This window comes from Hylobates moloch, unplaced genomic scaffold, assembly GCF_009828535.3.
Source record: "Hylobates moloch isolate HMO894 unplaced genomic scaffold, HMol_V3 SCAFFOLD_15, whole genome shotgun sequence".
Taxonomy (NCBI): Eukaryota; Metazoa; Chordata; class Mammalia; order Primates; family Hylobatidae; genus Hylobates; species Hylobates moloch.
In genome coordinates this window covers 95,746,520-95,767,371 of record NW_026652290.1, presented here as the reverse complement: position 1 = coordinate 95,767,371, position 20,852 = coordinate 95,746,520, and the positions used below count along the sequence as shown (strand labels likewise).

Sequence of the window (20,852 nt, the reverse complement as noted above, 5' to 3'; positions counted from 1 at the left end):
GGTGATCCACCCGCCTCGGCCTCCCGGAGTGCTGGGATCACAGGTGTGAGCCACCGCGCCCGGCCTGGGGTGTCGTTCTTATAGGGTTCCTGTTCTTTAGGGTCCACAGCTTCACAGGGTCTTTTTTCCATTGAACGCCAGCTCCTTGGGATTATGTGTATTTCCTGTCTCTCCAAGCTCTTTCTCTAAAGATTTCCCTTATTTGGGGTCCCCATCTCCACTACAGTTCTCATCTAAAGAATCGCTTTACTCTAAGGTCCTGCTCTCGGGCCTGCCGGCACCCGTGACTTTCAGGAAACTGTGCAAAATGGCCTGTGGGCTTGTGTTATGCTGGAGAGGGTGTCCCTGGCATCCATCCTCAGATTCGCAACCGACTTTGTGCCCCTAAATTTTACAAGCATTGCTCTGTGCAGTACCTTATCCTCAAGGGCCCCAGGGAGCAGCCCAGTGGATACATACGTGGGATCTGTAGTCCACCTGCCGGGGTCCATAGCTCAGCCCTTACAGCTTCCTAGTGACTCCAGCTTTCTGAGCCTCCCTCGCCCTGCCCACTGAGTTTCCTCATCTGTAAAATCGGTGTGTTAGTACCTGTAGTACTGCTTGCCTGGGGTTGTCATGGGGATTAAGCGAATTAATACGTCTCATGTACGTAAAACAGGCCTGGCACATAACACATAGGCACCCAATAAACATGGAAATTTGTGGCTTTTGTTTTTGAGACGGTCTCACTCTAGCCGGGCTGGAGTGTCGTAGCAGGATCATGGCTCACTGCAGCCTCAACTTCCCGGGCTTAAGCGATCCTCCCACCTCCGTCTCTTGAGTAGCTGGGACTACAGGCAAATGTCACCATGCCTGGCTAATTTTTTTTTTCTTTCTTTTTTTTAAGAGATGGAGTCTTGCTGTGTCGCCCAGGCTGGTCTCAAACTCCTGGGCTCAGGTGCTCCTCCTGCCCCAGCCTCCCGAAGTTCTGAGATTATAGGCGTGAGCAATTGCCTCTAACCAGATTTGTTTCGTCTCCTTTCTTCCTCTCTCCTCCCTGTACCCATGGGGCCAACTTTATTTTTATTTTTGAGACAGGGTCTTCCTCTTTCACTCAGGCTGGAGTGTGGTGGTAGAATCACAGCTCACTGCAGCCTCGACCTCCCAGGCTCAAGTGATCCTCCTTCCTCAGCCTCCCAAGTATCTGGGACTGCAGCTGCATACCGCCATGCGCCGTTAATTTTTTTTTTAATTTTTTGGTAGAGATGGGGTCTCACTATGTTGCCTAAGCTGGTCTTGAACTCCTGAGTTCAAGTGATCCTCCTGCCTCGTCCTCCCAAAGTGCCGGGATGCCAGGTGTGAGCCACCATGCCAGGCCCCCTTTTTTTTTTTTTTTTTTTTTTTTTTGAGATGGAGTCTTGCTCTGTCACCCAAGCTGTAGTGCAGTGGCGAGATCTTGGCTCACTGCAACCTTTTCCTCCTGGGTTCAAGGAATTCTCCTGCGTCAGCCTCCCAAGTAGCTGGGACTACAGGCACCCACCACCACGCCCAGCTAATCTTTATATTTTTAGTAGAGACGGGGTTTCACCATGTTGGCCAGGCTGGTCTCAAACTCCTGACCTCAGGTGATCCACCCACCTCGGCCTCCCAAAATGCTTGGATGACAGGCGTGAGCCACTGCGCCCGGCCACCTGTAGGATTTTTAGAAGCAGTATAACTTTCGGATTAAGAGGTCAGATTCAGGCATTGGAGAGACCTGGGTTCAGATCCCAGCCCTGCCCGTGTCTAGCTCTGTGTGCTGCGTAACCTGGGGCACATCACTTAAGTTCTCTAAGCCTCAGTTTCTTCATCTTCACAATGGGGGTGATGTGAATAATAATTGTTCTTTGGGAGCTACGGGAGGAGGAAGGGTAGGATGTGCGTGAAGCAACCATCTGGCCCATGCGACATACCCGGGAAACAGGAGGTCATTGTCATCTGCGTCTTTATAACATTCCTGTCTCTGACCAGGCGCGGTGGCTCATGCCTGTAATCCCAGCACTTTGGGAGGCCAAGGCAGGCGATCACGAGGTCAGGAGATCGAGACCATCCTGGCTAACACAGTGAAACCCCGTCTCTACTAAAAATACAAAAAAAATAGCCGGGCGCAGTGGCGGGCACCTGTAGTCCCAGCTACCCGGGAGGCTGAGGCAGGAGAATGGCGTGAACCCGGGAGGCAGAGCTTGCAGTGAGCTGAGATCGCGCCACTGCACTCCAGCCTGGGGGACAGAGCGAGACTATGTCTCAAAAAAAAAAAAAAAAAGTCACTTTCATTTTGTTTTTGTTTGTTTGTTTGTTTGTTTGTTTGTTTTTGAGATGGAGTTTCACTCTTGTCACCCAGGCTGGAGTGCAGTGGTACAATCTCAGCTCCACCTCCTGGGTTCAAGTGATTCTCCTGCCTCAGCCTCCCGAGTAACTGGGACTACAGGTGTGCACCACCACAACCAGCTAATTTTTGTATTTTTAGTAGAGATGGGTTTCACTATGTTGGGCAGGCTGGTCTTGAACTCCTGACCTCAAGTGATCCAGCAACCTCAAGTGATCCACCCGTCTCAGCCTCCCAAAGTTCTGGGATGACAGGTGTGAGCCACCGCACCCAGCCGTCACTTCTCATTAACTCTGTAATTGATGAGGCTGTCAGAATGTAAACTGCACGCTAATTAAAGTGAAAGACCACCTCTGCGATGAGCCAAAGCAACCCTGAGAGGAAAAATCATAGCTTTAAGTCTATTAGGAGAGGAGAAAGGTGGAAAATAAAGAATCTAGCTTTCAACTGAGAAAACTCAAAAAGAAAACATTTTAAGAGAGAGGAAATGTTAGAGTCTCTGGAGCTCAGTCTGACTTTTCTGCCCGGCTGCTCACTGGCAACCCCTTCCACTGGGGAAAGAGGTGGTAGCAATGGGGAAGGACAAAGAGGAAGCCCCCACCAGCTTCTGCTCTGTGATCGGGAATCGCAGAGCTAGCAGGGAATGTCAGAGGAGGTCTGTGCTCCTGCAGCTTCCACTCGATTACCTCAGGGGATGGCAAACTCACTCCCTGCTGAGGGTTTCATCCTCAGTGTAAAGCCCTCCTGTGTGCTGCCCCTACCTGAGGCCCTGGGGACAGAGAGATGATCCAGCCTACTCTTGTCCCTACCTTCCAGGGACTAACAGCCTAGTGAGGGAGATGGGTTTTTATCCAGGTCACTACAGCCCAGAGGAAGAGGCACAGAGGATAGTCAGGGGGCACAAGAGGACCCTGATAGAGGTTGGAAGAAAAGGGAGGACTTCCCCGAGGAGGAGAATCAGGGTGACAGAGCAGTGAGGAGCTCGGGCAACTGGCTTCTCCGCTTCTCCAGCTGTGTGACATTTGGCAGGTTCCTTAACCTCTCTGCCCCTCAGTTTCCTCTGCTGTACAATCAGGTTGCTGGCCGGGTGCCGTGGCTTACAACTGTAATCCTAGCAACATGGCAAGACCCCATATCTACTTAAAAAAAAAAAACAAATTAACGTTGCATAGTGGCGTACACCTGTAGTCCCAGCTCCTTGGGAGGCTGAGGTGGGAGGATTGCTTGAGACGGGCGGTCAAAGCTGCCCTGAGCTATGATCATGCCACTGCACTCCATCTAGGACAACAGAGAAAGACCCTGTCTCAAAAAAAAAAAAAAAAAAAAAAAAAGGCTCACCTGTAATCCCAGCAGTTTGGGAGGCCGACGCAGGCAGATCACCTGAGGTCAGGAGTTCGAGACCAGCCTGGCCAACAGGGTGAAACCCCATCATTACTAAAAACACAAAATTATCCGGGTGTGCTGGTGGGCACCTGTAATCCCAGCTACTCGGGAGGCTGAGGCAGGATAATCACTTGAACCCAGGAGGCGGAGGGTGCAGTGAGCCGAGATTGCACCATTACCCTCCAGCCTGGGCAACAAGAGCTGATTGATAACTCAGTGAAGAAAACATGAAAATTTTTTTTTTTTTTTTTTTAGTCAGATTCTCTGTCACCAGGTGAGTCACCACCATGCCCAGCTAATTTTTTGTATTTTTAGTAGAGACGGGTTTTCACCGTGTTAGCCAGGATGGTCTCGATCTCGTGACCTCGTGATCCGCCTGCCTCGGCCTCCCAAAGTGCTGGGATTACAGGCGTGAGCCACCGCACCCAGCCAAACACTGGAAGAATTTTAACACCCGTGGCCCAGGGCTGGACTTTACGTAAAGCACGCACTTGGGGCGTGAGAACTGGGTTTATTATTAATTCGCGGCTAAGCTACAACCGGGATGATTTAAGTGGATTTATCCGCAGGGAAAATGATAGGAGGGCATTCCCAGCAGGGAGAATCGTGGTTTCGGGAGCTGCACTGTGGATGTTTGAGGGCAGATCATCCTCTGGGGCGGGGCCGTCTTGGGCACTGTTGGGTGCTGTGCAGTTCATGGCCTCCACCCACTCCGTGTCAGGAGCACCCCCCAGTGGTGACAACCGTAAATGTCCCCAGACCTGGCCAAATGTCTCTTGAGGGCAGAATCTCCCCTATATATAGCCAGTGGCATATGCAAAGGACCTAAACGGAGGGAGGAGAAGGTACGTGACCCCTGGTCTGGGCCACTTTTTTTTTTTTCTTTTTTTTTGAGATGGAATCTGTCTTGCCCAGGCTGGAGTGCAATGCGCGATTTTGACTCACTGCAAGCTCCGCCTCCCAGGTTCAAGCGATTCTCGTGCCTCAGCCTCCCGAATAGCTGTTATTACAGGCGCCCGCCACCACGGCCAGCTAATTTTTGTATTTTTAGCACAGGCGGGTTTTCACCATGTTGGCCAGTCTGGTCTGGAACTCCTGACCTCAGGTGATCCACCTGCCTGGGCCTCCCAAAGTGCTGGGATTACAGGCATGAGCCACCGCGCTCAGCCTTTTTCTTCCCCCCCAAATAGTGACTTGCTCTGTCGCCCAGGATGGAGTGCAGTGGTGCAGTCACCACCCACTGGGCTCAAGCCATCCTCCTTCCTCAGCCTCCCAAGTAGCTGGGACTACGGGCACTTGCCAACACTCCTGACTATTTTTTGTACTTTTTGTATTGATAGGGTTCCTATGTTGCCCAGGCTGGTCTTAAATTTCTGGGCTCAAGCGATCCTCCTGCCTCTGCTTCCCAAAGTGTTGGGATGGCAGGTGTGAGCCACCGCACCCGGCTGGCCACTTTTTTTCTATGTCCCTTCCCAACATTTTAATCCCAGACAGCCCTGCGGAGGTGACTGGCAGGCACCTCATTTTGCAGAGGGAAACCCTGAGGCTCAGAGGTGATGTCACCTGCTCCAGGTCACCCCAGCGGCAAGCAGGTGCACAGGGACACAGAACCACGTGGCCGTTCCCAGTGGCCCCACTCAGGGCACCTTGCTCTCTTTGTTTTATGGGGCATCTGTGATGTCCTAAGCCGGGTTATTTCCCCTCCCTGGCAACACTCTATGAGATCAGGGCTGCCCCTGGCCATCAGTTGACAAGTGGGGAAACTGAGGCCCAAAGGTCCCACATTAAGGAAGGGGCAGAGCCCCGAGCTTATGTCCAGTGCTTCCTGGGCCTCTCCCCATCGCCGTGGCCTGCATCGATAAACATTTCGCAGCCTCTGAAGTCCCAAGGGGGACGCCTCGGAACAGGCCTCGCCCCTGGGCTGGAGCGGGGTCCCTGAGGTTCCCAGTGGGGCCCAGCTGTAACCTCACTGCTGGACCGAGGCAAGGGCCAGGGGGCCCAAGGGAAGGGCCAGAGGGGCCAGGGGCACAGGAAGGGCCAGAGGGGCCGGGGGCACGGGAAGGGCCAGGGTTATTGTTGCAGCCTGCAAGGCCGTCCCAAGCCAGGTGCCTCCGCAGAGGGAGGACACAAAACAGGAACCCGGGCAGGCAGGGTCTCTCCCGAAGGTGCCCTTGGACCCTGGCCACCACCCTGGGATGCTCCTCCTCCTCCTCCTCCTCCTCCCCCTCCCCGCCCTTTCCAGCTTCCTGTCTAGACAGCCCCCAATTAGCCGCTCATTAAGGGGGTTAAGCTGATTAGAGCAGCTCTCCCTTCCTCTGGCGGCCCTGGGGCCTTTGCTCCCGGGCAGTGCTCAGCCAGTCCCCCACCCTGAGGCTCACAGAGGCCTGGGGGGATCATGCCAGCCCCATGCCAGGCAAGGCCCCCACACCACGCCTCCAGGCCCCACATTCCAGCCTCTAGGCTTTGCCCACTTGGGGCCTGGGCCAGGAGCACCCGTTCTCCTGGCCGCCTCCTCCTGAGGTCTCCCTGCTTACCTGGCTGCGTGGGGTGGAGGAAGGTGCCTTCGAGCAGCCCCCGCTGTGCTTTGTTTTTGCTGCTTGTGTAGCTCCCCCTCGAAGGCGACACAGGTCCCGTCCACAGGCAGTTATTACACAGGGCGGGGCAGGCAGCCCCCATCCATTGCCCTCCTCTGTCACCCCGGGCTTCCTCCAACCCTTTTTTTTTTTTTTTGAGTCAGAATCTCCCTCTGTTGCCCAGGCTGAAGTGCAGTGGCATGATCTCGGCTCACTGCAGCCTCGGCCTTCCAGATTCAAGCAATTCTTCTGCCTCAGCCTCGCAAATAGCTGGGACTGGGACTACAGGCGCCCGCCACCACGCCCAGCTAATTTGTGTATTTTTAGTAGAGTTGGAGTTTCACCATGTTGGCCAGGCTGGTCTCGAACTCCTGACCTCAAGTGATCCTCCCGCCTCGGGCCTCCCACAGTGCTGGGATGACAGGCGTGAGCCACCGAGCCCGGCCCGCCCATCCCTTTTTTTAACCCCAGGGTGGAGACTAGTGCAGCATGGCCTGGGGAGGGACAGAGTTGGGTTCCAACTCCACCTCCACCCCACCTTGGCTCTATGGCCTTAGGTGAGTGACTTCCCCCATCAGGCCTCAGCCTCCACATCTGAAATGGACGCAGCTCCTGTACGCTCTGCACGGGGCAGCTGTGAGGACCACATTAAGAGAGGAGGCTGGTGCCTTCACAGAAGGTCCTCACCCAGAGCGATGCTGCCCCACCCCCAGGTACACTGGCCGGTGTCTAGGGACATCTGTGGTTGTCACAACTGGGGGTGCTCTTGACATGGAGTGGGTCGAGGCCAGGGACGCTGCTCAGCACCCTGCAGTGCCCAGGACAGCCCCTCCCCAGGGAACGAGCCAGCCCCGATGTCTACAGTGCTGAGGCTGAGAAACCTGTATTAATTATGTGGAAAAAAATTGAGGCTGGGCGTGGTGGCTCACACCTGTGATCCCAGCACTTTGGGAGGCCAAGGCTGGAGGAGCGCTTGAGCCTAGGAGTTTGATAACATAGGGAAACCCTGTCTCTACAAAAAAATACCAAATTAGCTGCACGTGGTGGCGTGTGCCTGTGGTCCCAGCTACTCGACAGGCTGAGGTTGGGAGGATCGCTTGAGCCCAGAAGTCAAGGCTGCAGTAAGCTATGATTGCACCACTGCACTCCAGCCTGGGCAACAGAGTGAGACCCTATCTCAAAAAAGTAAAATAAAAGTAAAAATAAAAAGTCTGCCCCTGCTCATACCAGAATAAACTCCCAGTGTGGCAGACGGTGTAAACCAGGGGACCCCCAGCCCCTGGGACTCACCTCCTCTCTCCCTCCCACTCAGGGTGTGGATTTCAATGTGTGCAGCCTGCTGGGACCTCAGCAGGGCAGAGGCTCATGGGACGCGGAGTCTCTTGGGGGGTCCGTGGAATCCTCTGAGCCGGGGGTTTTACCTAGGGGTGAGCCTGCCGCCAGAGGACACTGGGTGACATCTGGGGACATGTGTGGTTGTCACGACTGCAGGGTGGTCCTGGCATGGAGTGGGTCCAGGGACACCGCTCAGCACCCTGCAGTGCTCAGGATGGTCCTACCCTAGAGAATGATCCAGTCCCAAGTGTCCACGGGGCCCAGAGGAGACCTTGGTGCACTGTCAACGCCCAGTGGTCACTGCTGTCCTCAGCAGATTCATGCCCTGCATTGGTGCCTCTGTCTACTCCACTCACCCTGTGTAGGGCCCCCTCCTGACCCCAGACCCTAGAGACCCAGCAAGAGTGGTCCTTGGCCCCCCGGGGGAGCTGGCATTTCAGTGGGAGATGGGCTTGTTTGTTGAGCAAACAAATGGCTGCTCCGACGGGGTGATGAGAGCCTTTTGTCAAATACAGAGAGGAGGTCAGATGGGCGTGTGTGACAAATGGCTGCCCCGAAGGGGTGATGAGGGCCTTTTGTCAAAAACAGAGAGGAGGTCAGATGGGTGTGTGTGTTAAACAGACAGGAAGAAGCTGTGACGGGGGAGCCCTCGGGCCTGCGTCCTCCTTACAGTCACTATTCTCAGACGGGGCATTCAGGATGCGGGGAGGGGCATATGGATGTGTTCCCTGAGAGGAAAGATGGCCTCTGAGATGGGCGGGGGACGCACATGCCCGCTGGCTGAACAGGGAGGTCCCACAGGGGTCCCAGGCATGCCTGCTGAACAGACAGAGGATGCTTGGAGGCGGGGTGCAGTCAGTGTCTGCAGAGCCTGCCGGGAGCATGCCGGCTTATTCTTTCTCTCAGTGCCTGGGCCGCGCTCCCCCCTCCTTCCTGCCCTGCCCTGGCTCCTGCCGGCCCCATCTCAGGAAGCTCTAGCGGTGTCTGCAGGGATGTGGCGGCCGGGGGTGGAGTCTGAGCCAGACTATTTCCATCCAGGACAAGCTGTTCTAGGAAATCGTCCTAAGTGAGCGTCTGACAACCCTAACCTCGTTCCCGCCGTGGCCCTGCACACACTCACACACACACGCTTGCACACACGCATGCATGCTCATACATAGATGCACGCACATGTGCACAGGCATGCACACGTATGCATGCATGCTTGCAGACGTGTACATGTGCGTGCACGCACACATAGACATGAACATGCATGCGCGCGCGTACACATACATGCATATATTCACATGCACACGCGTGTGCACATTCAGACACATAGACACGTGCACAGGCATACACACATACACAGATATGAACGTGCATGTACAGGCATACATATGCAGGTGTGCACACGTGCACATGCTCACATGCGTACACACACATGCACAGACATGCACACATGCATGCAGCTATGCACATGCCTACAGGCATACACACATACATGCACGCACACACATGCACAGGCATACACATGCACACACATGTGCCGACAAGACCAGCCTGGCCTCCCCGGCTCTAGGCCACCCTCATTCCTGCCACATGCTCCTGCCCTGGAAAAGTCTGGGCCTGACTGCTGGGGCCCAGCTTGGTCACAGACTTCATGGCATCCCACTGGGCAGTGGGGCCTCTCTGGGTGGCTCAGCCTCGACGTCCAAGGCCTCAGGAGTGTTCCCCCGTGAGTGTTCACAGGCTGGGCGTGAGTGGAGGTGTCATCCTTCCTGCCCCCCGTGTGGGTGTCCTGGGTGCCAGCCTCCTCCAGAGCTGGGTGTTCCCGGATCCCCGGGAACTGCTGACCTGCTTCTGGGGTGTGTCCCGGTGACACCTTCACTCCTCACAGCGTGGTGTGTGCAGGGCCATGGGGACAGCTGGTTCCATAACCACAAAAGCAGATGAAGAGCTGCACGTCCCCCCACAGCTGGGTCCTGGATCTGGGCTCCCCCGGGCTGCAGCCGTCAGAGAGGACGGAAGTTCCCTGAGTGGTAACCCCATTCGGGGAAGGATGCAGCGATGCTGGGAGGATGGAGGAGGTGGGGACAGGACTGGGGAGGGGCTGTGCCACACAAATGCCTGCAGGTGCCTATGGAACCATCAGCAGGAGACCCAAGACACGGTGACATCCTCACCGTTTCTCATCAGGGCATCACCCGGGGACACCAGGTCACATCTGGGGACATCCGTGGTTGTCCCCACTGAGGGGCGCTCCTGGCACGGAGTGGGTGGAGGCCAGGGATGCTGCTCAGCGCCCTCCAGTGCCCAGGACAGCTCCCTACAGAGACCGATCTGGCCCCCACATCAGCAGTGCTGAGACTAAGAAATCCTGCGTGAATTATTTGGAAAATACTGAGTTACGTCGCTGCTCACACCAGACACTAGAAGAAGCTCCTGACGGGGCAGACGGTAGAATTAACCAGGGGGACCCCAGCTCCTGGGACTCACCTCCTCTCTCCCTCCTCACTCCGTGTGGATTGCAGCGTGTGCAGCCTCCTAGGACCACAGCAGGGCAGAGGATCATGGGACATAGTCTCGTGGAGGGTCCATGGGATCCCCTAACCCAGAGGGTCTCAACCACAGGTGATTCTTGCCCAGGGTACTTTTGGTGATGTCTGGGGACATCTGTGGTTGTTACAACTGGGGGGTGCTCCTGGCATGAAGTGGGTGGTGGCCAGGGACTCTGCTCAGCAGGACCCCACCCCAGAGAACGATCCGGCCCCAGTGTCCACAGTGCCCATCTGAGAGACCCTGGAAGTAAGGAACTCCAAGGGCCAGGTCGAAGGGAAGCTAAACTCATCACCCTGTTTGGATGGTCTCAGTAGATATGTTTTACCTTAAAAGAAATGTAAAAATCCTTTCTAAAAATGTGGCTGTCCAGGGCATGCCTCCCTGAGATTCCATTTCCAGGGATAGGGTAGGGCCCAGGACACTGCATTTCTCAGGCAAGATGTGACCCTTATCCCTCACTTGACAAAGCTTCCCTGGGGCCAGGCACTGTGGCTCACGCCTGTAATCCCAGCACTTTGAGAGAACAAGGCAAGAGGATCCCTTGAGCCTAGGAGTTTGAGACCAGCCTGGGCAACATAGCAAGACCCCATCTCTAAAAAAAAAAATTGTCTGCACATGATGGTGCATGCCTGTGGTCCCACCTACCTGGGAGGCCGAGGTGGGAGGATCACTTAAGCCCAGGAGGTTGAGGCTGCAGTGAGCCGTGATCGTGCCTCTGCACTCTAGCCTGGGTGACAAATTGGCCAGGCGCAGTGGCTCATGCCTATAATCCCAGCACTTTGGGAGGCCGAGGTAGGCGGATCACCTGAGGCCAGGAGTTTGAGACCAGCCTGACCAACATGATGAAACACCGTCTCTACTAAAAATACAAAAATGACCCAGGCGTGGCGGTGGGCGCCTGTAATCCCAGCTACTCGGGAGGCTGAGGCAGGAGAATCTCTTGAACCTGGGAGGCGGAGGTTGCAGTGAGCCAAGATCGCACCACTGCACTCCAGCCAGGGCGACAGAGCGAGACTCTATCTCAAAGAAAAAAAGAGAGAGAGACAGCCCCAGAAGGCCAGGCATTTCGGCTCCAAAGCTGGGACTCCACCCCAGCCTCCTGGAAATACCCAATATGGCCCTCTTTGGGGGCTCTGTGTTCCCACTTCATTTTGAAGACAGGATGAAAGTGTCAAGGGGCACCCTGTCATCTCCCCACTCACCCCAAACAGCAGCAGCAGCAGCGGCTCCTGCAGTAACTAACATTCTTTGAGCTGGGTGGCTGACGTTCCCTCGGAAAGCAGGGCTGAAGGCATCCTCAGAGAATGCCCCGATGCCCAGGGATCTGGGACGGCCGTGGGCTTCACCTGCACAGGCACCCCTGGCCCAATCCTCACAGCCGCCACTCCCACACTGCTCCCGATGGAAATTCCAGAGCTTTACAGAATCCCCTGTTTTATGAAAAGGGGTGGATGTGGCAGCTCACCCCAGGTCACACAGCCTCATGGCCAGCCGGGGTTTGAACCCTGGACCACCTGCTTCCCCCACACCCAGGGGCTTTCCAGGGGGGTGCCTGGAGGGGGAGGGAAGCCGATGTTTGGTGGGTGAGCCTCCCTGAGTCCATCCATCAGTTTTTTGTTTGTTTGTTTGTTTGTTTACTTGCTTGTTTGTTTTTGAGACAGAGTTTCACAGTTTCATTCTTGTCGCCTGGGCTGGAGTGCAATGGTGTGATCTCGGCCCACTGCAACCTCTGCCTCCTGGGTTCAAGCGATTCTCCTGCCTCAGCCTCCCGAGTAGCTGGGATTACAGATGCCCACCACCACACCCGGCTAATTTTTGTATTTTTAGTAGAGACAGGGTTTCGCCATGTCGACCAGGCTGGTCTCAAACTCCTCACCTCAGGTGATACACTCGCCTCAGCCTCCCAAAGTGCTGGGATTACAGGCGTGAGCCCCTGCACCCAACTATCCATCTGTTTTTTGTGTTTGAGATGGAGTCTCACTTTGTAGCCCTGGCTGGAGTGTAGTGGCGTGATGTCAGCTCACTGCAACCTCCGCCTCCCAGGTTCAAGCAATTCTCCTGCCTCAGCCTCCCAAGTAGCTGGGATTACAGGCACCCGCCACCACACCCACCTAATTTTTGTATTTTTAGTGCAGAGAGGGTTTCATCATGTTGGCCAGGCTGATCTTGAACTCCTGGCCTCAAGTGATCCGCCCACCTCAGCCTCCCAAAGCACTGGGATTACAGGCATGAGCCACCGTGCCCGGCCTCCATCTGTTTCTTCATTCGTTGATTCAATGAGGAAGGTGTGAGGGGCTGAGCTGCTGAGTTGGGGGCTGTTGGGGCTTTTGTCCCAGGCAGCCTGGGAGGTAGTGAGGCCCCTGTCTGCAGAGTGATGCCAGCAAGTCACTGCAGAGGGTGGATGCACCTCACTTCAGCCCCAGGGAGGCTCCGTTCCTCCTGCGTGGATGAGGGAAGGCAGAGCTGAGCTGGGGCTTGTCTGTGCGCCCTTAGCCAGTCAGGGTCTAATTGGGCTTCGGATCTGCCTCTGCCCTCCCTGCCGCCTTCTCTAGGGCTCGGGTGACTCCTAGGTGATGGGGCAGCCCTGAGCCTTCCCATTTCTCTGGAAGGAAAGTAGGCGAGGGCTGGGAGCGAGGCCCAGGGGCACGTGTTGATACCCAGCTCTCCATCCCCCGGCTGTGCCGCCCTGTCCAGCCCCTTCTCTGCTCTGAGCCTCCGTTTACTCCTCTGTGTGATGGGCTCTCTCCCGCTCAGGATTCTGGGGGAGGAGGAGGCGGGGTGAGGAGGCTCCTCTCCCTGCGGAGTTTGGCTTCGGGGAAGGTCCAGGGCTCCCAGGGTGTGACCAGCCTGTGACCCTCTCGTCCCGTCCCCTCCACAGGCATTTCGTCCCCGGTGAAGAAGACAGAGATGGACAAGTCACCATTCAACAGCCCGTCCCCCCAGGACTCTCCCCGCCTCTCCAGCTTCACCCAGCACCACCGGCCTGTCATCGCCGTGCACAGCGGTAAGCGCCACGGGCCCCTGGCGGGGAGGGTCGGCGGGCCCTCCAATCAGGCCTCTCACAGCCAGGGAAGTCCCACTGGATGTCTGACCATGCGTCCTATTGCTGTAGTCTTCTAGGTGGGCAAAAACCCATAGAGGTGCCGTAGTGGAGAGTGCCCAGGGCCTTGTTGCAGCCCGACTGAGAGGTTGGACTCAGTCCCTTTGGGCCTCAGTTTCCCCCCTGTATAAGAAGAGGCTGCAACCTAACTTCACCTCACTCCCCTCACCCCGTCTCAATCTAATCCCCGCATTCCAACCCCAGACACTGACGGACAGGCAGGATCAGAAGCTGCTGATGAGGCTGGGCGCAGTGGCTCACGCCTGTAATCCCAGCACTTTGGGAGGCTGAGGTGGGTGGATCACCTGAGGTCAGGAGTTTGAGACCAGCCTGGCCAACATGGTGAAACCCCATCTCTACTAAAAATACAAAAATTAGCCAGGCGTGGTGGCACGCACCTGTGCCAGCTACTGGGGAGGCTGAGGCAGGAGAATTGCTTGAACCTGGGAGGCGGAGGTTGCAGTGAGCAGAGATCATACCACTGCACTCCAGCCTGGGCAACAGAGTAAGATTCCATCTCAAAATAAAAGGCTAGGCTCGGTGGCTCATGCCTGTAATTCCACCACTTTGAGAGGCCGAGGCAGGCGGATCACAAGGTCAGGAGTTCAAGACCAGCCTGGCCAACATGGTCAAACCCCTTGTCTACTAAAAATACAAAAATTAGCTGAGTGTGGTGGCATGCACCTGTAGTCCCAGCTACTTGGGAGGCTGAGGCAGGAGAATCGCTTGAACCCGGGAGGCAGAGGTTGCAGTGAGCCGAGTTCACGCCATTGCACTCCAGCCTGGGCAACAGAGCAAGACCCTGTCTCAAAAAAAAAAAAGGCCAAGTGCGATCGCTCACGCCTGTAATCCCAGCACTTCAGGAGTTCAAGGCGGGCGGATTATGAGGTCAGGAGATCGAGACCATCCTGGCTAACATGGTGAAACCCCGTCTCTACTAAAAATACAAAAAATTATCCGGGCATGGTGGCAGGCACCTGTAGTCCCAGCTACTTGGGAGGCTGAAGCAGGAGAATAGCGTGAACCCGGGAGGTGGAGCTTGCAATGAGCCAAGATCATGCCACTGCACTCCAGCCTGGGCGACACAGCGAGACTCCATCTCAAAAAAAAAAAAAGAGAGAGACATCTCCACCTCGGCCAGGCACAGTGGTTCACACCTTAATCCCAGCACTTTGGGATGCCAAGGCAGGCGGATCACCTGAGGTCAGGAGTTCAAGACCAGCCTGGACAACATGGTGAAACCTCGTTTCTACTAAAATACAAAAATTAGCTCAGTGTGGTGATGCGTGCCTGTGATCCCAGCTACTCAGGAGGCTGAGGCACAAGAATTTCTTGAACCTGGGAGGCAGAGGCTGCAGTGAGCCGAGATTGCGCCTCTGCACTCCAGCCTGGGCAACAGAGCAAGACTCCATCTGAAAAAAACAAAACAAAAAAATCACCTCCCATGGTTGCCATTGGGATTAAGGGGGGTGAATTGTAGGAAGCCTCAAATATTGCTTACCACCCCATGTTCCAGTGATAAAATATTTAGTTCTTTACACAGTCATGCACACAGAGAGGCAGACCCAAATCAAAGCAGTCGTTTGGGCCAGGGGTCAGCAAACGCCGGCCCCCTGGTTGCCTGTTCTTACGAATAAAGTTTTATTGGCACACAGCCACGACCACGTCTTTGTATATGTCCTGTGGCAGCTCCCACCCTGTCTTGGCAGAGCTGAGTAATTACAGCAGAGACCACGTGGCCAAAAGCCAAAAATATTTACTATCTGGCCAGAGGCTGGGGAGACGGGGGAGTGATTGCTATAAATAGTGAAAATACTAAAAATCACTGAACTGTATAGAAAGAGGAAAAGGCAGGCACCACAATAGAATATGACTCAGCCATGAAAAGGCACGAGGCTCTGACGCAGGCCACCTTGAGGACGTCACGCTCAGTAAGAGAAGCCAGACAAAAAGGCCACACAGCATGTGATCTCATTTCTATGAAACGTCCAGGACAGGCCCAGCCACAGAGGCAGGAAGGGGATGTATGGGTGCTGGGGCTGGGGGAGGAGGTGAGGAGTGATGGCTGTTGGAGACGGGATTTCTTTATGTGCTGGAATTAGGCCGGGCACAGTGGCTCATGCCTGTAATCCCAGCACTTTGGGAGGCTGAGGCGGGTGGATTGCTTGAGTCCAGGAGTTTGAGACCAGCTTGGGCAACATGATGAAACCTCATCTCTACTAAAAATACAAAAAATTAGCCAGGCGTGGTGGGACACGCTGGCAGTCCCTGCTACTCAGGAGGCCGAGGCAGGAGGATCACCTGAGGTCAGGAGGCCGAAGCAGGAGGATCACCTGAGGTCAGGAGGCCGAGGCAGGAGGATCACCTGAGGTCAGGAGGCTGAGGCAGGAGGATCACCTGAGGTCAGGAGGTCGAGGCTGCAGAGAGCCATGAGCATGCCGCTGCACTGCAGCCTGGGTGACAAAGTGAGATTCTATCTCTTAAAAAAAAAAAAAAAAAATCACTATTCAGCCATTTGTAGAAAGAGCTTGCCAAGCCTAGGTTTATAGTATAGACTGTGGGGCCAGATGGGCTGGATTCAAATTCTGGCTCTGCCACCTGATGCCGTATGGCCCCAGGCAGGTGACACATCCCCTGAAGGCCACCCTGTCATCCTCTGTTAAAAAAAAAAAAAAAGACGGGGCTAGGTGCAGTGGCTCACGCCTGTAATCCCAGCACTTTGGGAGGCCAAAGTGGGCGTATCACCTGAGGTCAGGAGTTCAAGACCAGCCTGGCCAACATGGTGAAACCCCATCTCTACTAAAAATACAAAAGTTAGCCGGGCATGGTGGTGTGCACTTGTAATCCCAGCTACTTGGGAGGCTGAGTCAGAATTGCTTGAACCCAGGAGGTGGAGGTTGCAGTGAGCTGAGGTCATACCACTGCACTCTGGCCTGGGTGACAGAGGGAGACTGTCTCAAAAAAAACAAACAAACAAACAAAAAAAACGCCAGGCTCAGTCGGTTACACCTGTAATCCCCGCACTTTGGGAGGCCGAGGAGGGAGGATCACTTGAGCCCAGGAGTTCGAGACCTGCCTGGGCAACATAGCAAGACCCCCACCTCTACAAAACTAAAAAAATTAAATTAAAACACAAGGATAATATCACAGCCCCAGTGGGGTTGCCGTGGGAGTCGGGGAATTTAGGTGTAAATATGGTCAGCGCTGCTGGGTTTTTTCGGTGGTTATTATTACTAAATGCACTGAGATGCAGGCAGGAATCACACCCACAGACACACAGTCACACGGTCACAGAGCAGACCGGCTGGAGCCCCCAAGTAACCCCCGCTTCCCACTGTCTCCGCAGGGATCTCCCGGAGCCCACACCCGTCCTCCGCTCTGCATTTCCCTACGACGTCCATCCTACCCCAGACGGCCTCCACCTACTTCCCCCACACGGCCATCCGCTACCCACCTCATCTCAACCCCCAGGACCCGCTCAAAGATCTTGTCTCGCTGGCCTGCGACCCAGCCAGCCAGCAACCTGGACCGGTGAGTCGGGCGGGGCGCGTTCAGGCTTCTCTCGGCGGCTCCAGGTGCCCTCCCGGGGGCCACGTGCTCACACGAAGGCACAACCTCTGCTTAAAAGGGTCTTGAGGACTCGGTTCTGAAGTCCCTTCCTCTGTCGTGCTGGGAGGCAGCTGGATTGGGTCAGAATTGAGATGCTTTCGAATGTCAGGGTTTCAGACGCGTCACGTCGCACCCTGTGGGGTCTGGGTGGCACCCGTAGGTCCTAGCAACTGCATGAGTCGGAGTCATGTTAACACAAGGCAGGGAAGGACTGGGCATAGCGGCTCACGCCTGTGATCCCAGCGCTTTAGGAGGCCAAGGCGGGAGGATTGCATAAGCCCAGAGTTCAAGACCAACCTGGGCAGCATAGCGTGACCCAGTTTCTACAAAAAAAAAACTTCAAAATGAGCCAGGCATGGTGGCGGGCGCCTGTAGTCCCAGCTACTCAAGAGGCTGAGGTGGGAGGATCGCTTGAACCTGGGAGGTCGAGGTTGCTGTGAGCTGTGATTGTGCCACTGCACCCCAGCCTGGGTGACAGAGCGAGACCCTGTCTCAAAAAGAAAAAAAGATTGGGGGGCGGGTGGGGGGCAGAAAGAAATTGATTACAAAAAAACCACCAAACTCAGTTCGATTAAGACAGTGTTTGCCAGACTCCACAGGAAGCTTTGGATGTTCAGAGCTTTTCGGACTTTGGAACCACGGGCCAGGCCGTGGATGATGGTGGATGATGGCGTGCTCGCAGTGAATTAGGAAAAACGCAGAGAACCTGCTGTTAGGAGGCGGTGGCACTGTTCGGAAGGAAATCAGTTGAGTTGGCGTGCAGGGGGTTTACGGAGGAGATGCAGTGAGCACGGCCCCAGTAGTGCCGGGCTTTGAGTGACACCAGCAAGCGGGCATCCCCAGGCCCCTCCACCTCCGGCCGTCCTCAGACCCACCAAACCCGCCATGGTCACACCCGCGCCCTGGCCCCCCAGCCTGCCACCCCGCCCGGGCCGTGCACAGAGCCGGGGGCGGCCGGCGCCAGCAGCCCGAGGTAGAGGGGGAGCCCACCCCTTAACCACGTGTCTCTCTGTTCCCCCAGTTAAATGGAAGTGGTCAGCTCAAAATGCCCAGCCACTGCCTTTCTGCTCAGATGCTGGCACCTCCGCCCCCGGGGCTGCCACGGCTGGCGCTCCCCCCTGCCACCAAACCCGCCACCACCTCCGAGGGAGGAGCCACGTCGCCGACCTCACCTTGTAAGCACGCGGGAAGCGGTGCCCTGGTGGGGCGGATGTCCGCAGGGGGGCCTGTCCCCTCCCCAGCCCCACTGCCAGGTCAGAGGTCAGACCCGACCCTGCGGGGCCTGGCGAGTTTGGTGGGTCTCCAGAAAACAGCCCGGGGCCACGTGGTTGGGCCCATGTAGGGCTGAGGCAGCCTTGGGGGCTGGCCGGACCAAGCCACAGGCCAGGGTGAGAGTCCAGAGTCTGTCCCCTTCGCCGAATCGCCTGGGGGACCCCGGTGCCTGCCGTGGGCCGTCAGAAACCCTCCCTGGTGTGTCAAGCAGCTGACAGTGGACACCGATCTCACAGTGGCGGCCCAAGGGCCAGACTCGACCCCCAGACTGGTCTTTTGTTTGTGGCAAAGGAGAATCAGTTGTGATCATTTTAAAATCAGGACGTTTTACGTAAACATTTCCAGAGTTCTGGCTTCTTGGGGAGAAAGGAGCTACACCAGGCCCAGTTCCTTTGGGTGGCCTGGGCTGGACCACACCTTTAGATGGGACCCTCTTCGCCTGTCCACCTGACCCGGAAGCCCCTGGGTTGGCGGCCGCTGCACCTTCTGGACTTTTCCACTCTCTGGATGTGGTTCTGGGTGGCCGCTGGACGGCCCCTCGGTCCTGGCATCCCTGTCCTGAGGTCCACCCCGTTATTCCGCATTGGCTCTACCCCTAGACTCTCCCCGCGACCCCCATGCAGGCTTGGGTGGGTCACCCACCCTCACAGGGCGCCAGACATCTCTGAACCCAGAGAGCTCTCCCCATGGACTCCATCTGCCCCTCACCCCCATTTTTGAGCATCTCTGTCCCTCACTCTCCAAATGAGACCCCCACCCCACCCAAGCAGTTGGTGGCCGCGGTTCCTTCTAGGTGCCCTCAGCTCCTCTTCTCCCTGCCCCGGCGTTCCTCCCCCCGTCCCCACTGCGTGCCAGAACCCGGGCTGCCTGCCCATAAAAACCGGCTTCTTCTGATCACTGGCTGGAGGAGATCAGCCCCAAATCCACCCTGGGCTGGAATCCCGCCTCTGCAGCTCTCTTGCTGTGTGACCTCAGGCAGGTGTCTTCCCCTCTCTGAGCCTCGGTTTTCTCAGCTGCAAAATGGGTTCACCTTGGTGCCCAATTCACAGGGCAGTGGGGAACAAGCCGGTGATGTGGGTCAGGGAGGCAGAGAGGACATTCCGTATGGCACCTGATGCTGCGTGGTGTCAGGCAGCTGTGGTCATTCTTGCCAGCTGTCCCTGCCTGCTCATCTGTGAAATGGGAGTGTTGAGTGCATAGGATCCAGTCAGGGCTCAGTGGGATCATGCCCAGAGCCTGGTATACAGTAGACACTTAATAAATGCAGGATACTGCGTAGGATCCACTCAGGGCTCAATGGGATCACGCCCAGAGCCTGGCATACAGTAGACACTTAATAGATGCAGGATACTGCGTAGGATCTGCTCAGGGCTCGGTGGGATCATGCCCAGAGCCTGGCATACAGTAGACAATAAATGCAGGATAGGCATGGATTCCACCCCCTTTTCCCTGCACCGGGGCTCTTAACTGCAAATCTACCCCTGCTTCTCCCCGTAAGCCTCGCTGCCTCCAGCTCCCCCCAACCCCAGCCAGGACAACTTGGGGACCCCGCCTGTTGCAGCTTCTTCTCCCCCTACCTGGGTCCCAGCCTGTCTGAGGCCCCCATCCCCCCTGTAGCACCAGGCCGTGAGTTACTCACACGCTGACAAAATATAATCGCTGAGACTGAAATATAAATACGCACATCTGTATGTATGCACACACCCAGCCCTCCCTCTGCCCTCTCGGGAGGAAGATTAATAAATAAAACGCCCTCAATAATTCATGCACCCCGCGCAGAGGCAGCTCTCAGTGGCAGGACCGGGCGGGCACTGCACACCCTGAATAATTCACGGGCGGTTTTGTGAATTACGGAGCCATCCTGCCTTCCCTCTCAGCAGACACCCCGCCCACCTGGGCGATCTCAGCCATGACCCCCAGGCCCCTCGAGTCAGGATCCCTGCCTCCCAAGGACCTCGGGCCTTTCAAGGGGGCCCGGTTCAACCGGGGGAGGGCGGCAGGCTCGGAGGCCCCAGGCACCGGGTGCAGAGGCCCGGCTGTGTGACGCCTGGCGGTGGCCACCCTCTCTGGGGCCAGGGCCGCCCCAGCTCCCGCAACCCCTCGCTAACGGGCTCTCGGTCTCTCTCCTCCCTGCAGCCTACTCTCCGCCCGACACGTCCCCTGCAAACCGTTCCTTTGTGGGATTAGGACCAAGGGATCCTGCGGGCATTTATCAGGCACAGGTAGGGGCCGAGAGGCCAGCTGGGGGGGCGGGAGGGGCAGGGCAGAGGGGCCGGCCCGGGGGGCTCAGGGCGAAGAGGGCCTTCTGGGTCCCACGCCACACCCCCGGCACAGGGGCGCCAGCCTCCCACACCCCACCTGGGCCTCGAGCCCCCACCTGGCCTCTCCCTGAGGCCAAATTTCCCTCCACCTTGGTCCTGGGGGGATGGGGTGTGGCCCCAGACTCAGCCTGTGGGGTCCCCAGGGGCGTCTCCTGGAGACCATCGTGGTAGAGCTATGGGACCAGTGTCATTACCACCTGCTTCCCATGGTATAGATGGGAAAACTGAGGCCCAGAGAGACAAGGGGATCTGCCCAGGGTCACACAGCGCATCACTCTCCCCTCCATCCACGCCAAGGCCTAGAGGGACCACGGGGTGGCCGGGGGAAACTGAGGCAGCCCATGGCGGGGCGTGGGGACTCCCAGGACAGCATCCAA

The 20,852-nt window shown here is 56.5% G+C and overlaps 1 protein-coding gene across 3 annotated transcripts in view; it reads left to right on the top strand.

Annotated features, from left to right (window-relative positions):
• The window catches only part of NFIC (nuclear factor I C), a 100,981-nt gene that overhangs the window by 71,823 nt on the left and 8,306 nt on the right, over positions 1-20,852 (top strand). The window contains exons 7-10 of one of the 3 annotated variants that reach the window (XM_032177758.2): positions 13,052-13,177; positions 16,620-16,804; positions 17,904-18,057; positions 20,291-20,376. In XM_032177758.2, coding sequence (XP_032033649.1) covers positions 13,052-13,177; positions 16,620-16,804; positions 17,904-18,057; positions 20,291-20,376 — 551 coding nt within the window. The remainder of the gene's footprint in view (positions 1-13,051; positions 13,178-16,619; positions 16,805-17,903; positions 18,058-20,290; positions 20,377-20,852) is intronic. The other 2 variants (XM_032177759.2, XM_032177760.2) reach the window with 2 other exon arrangements.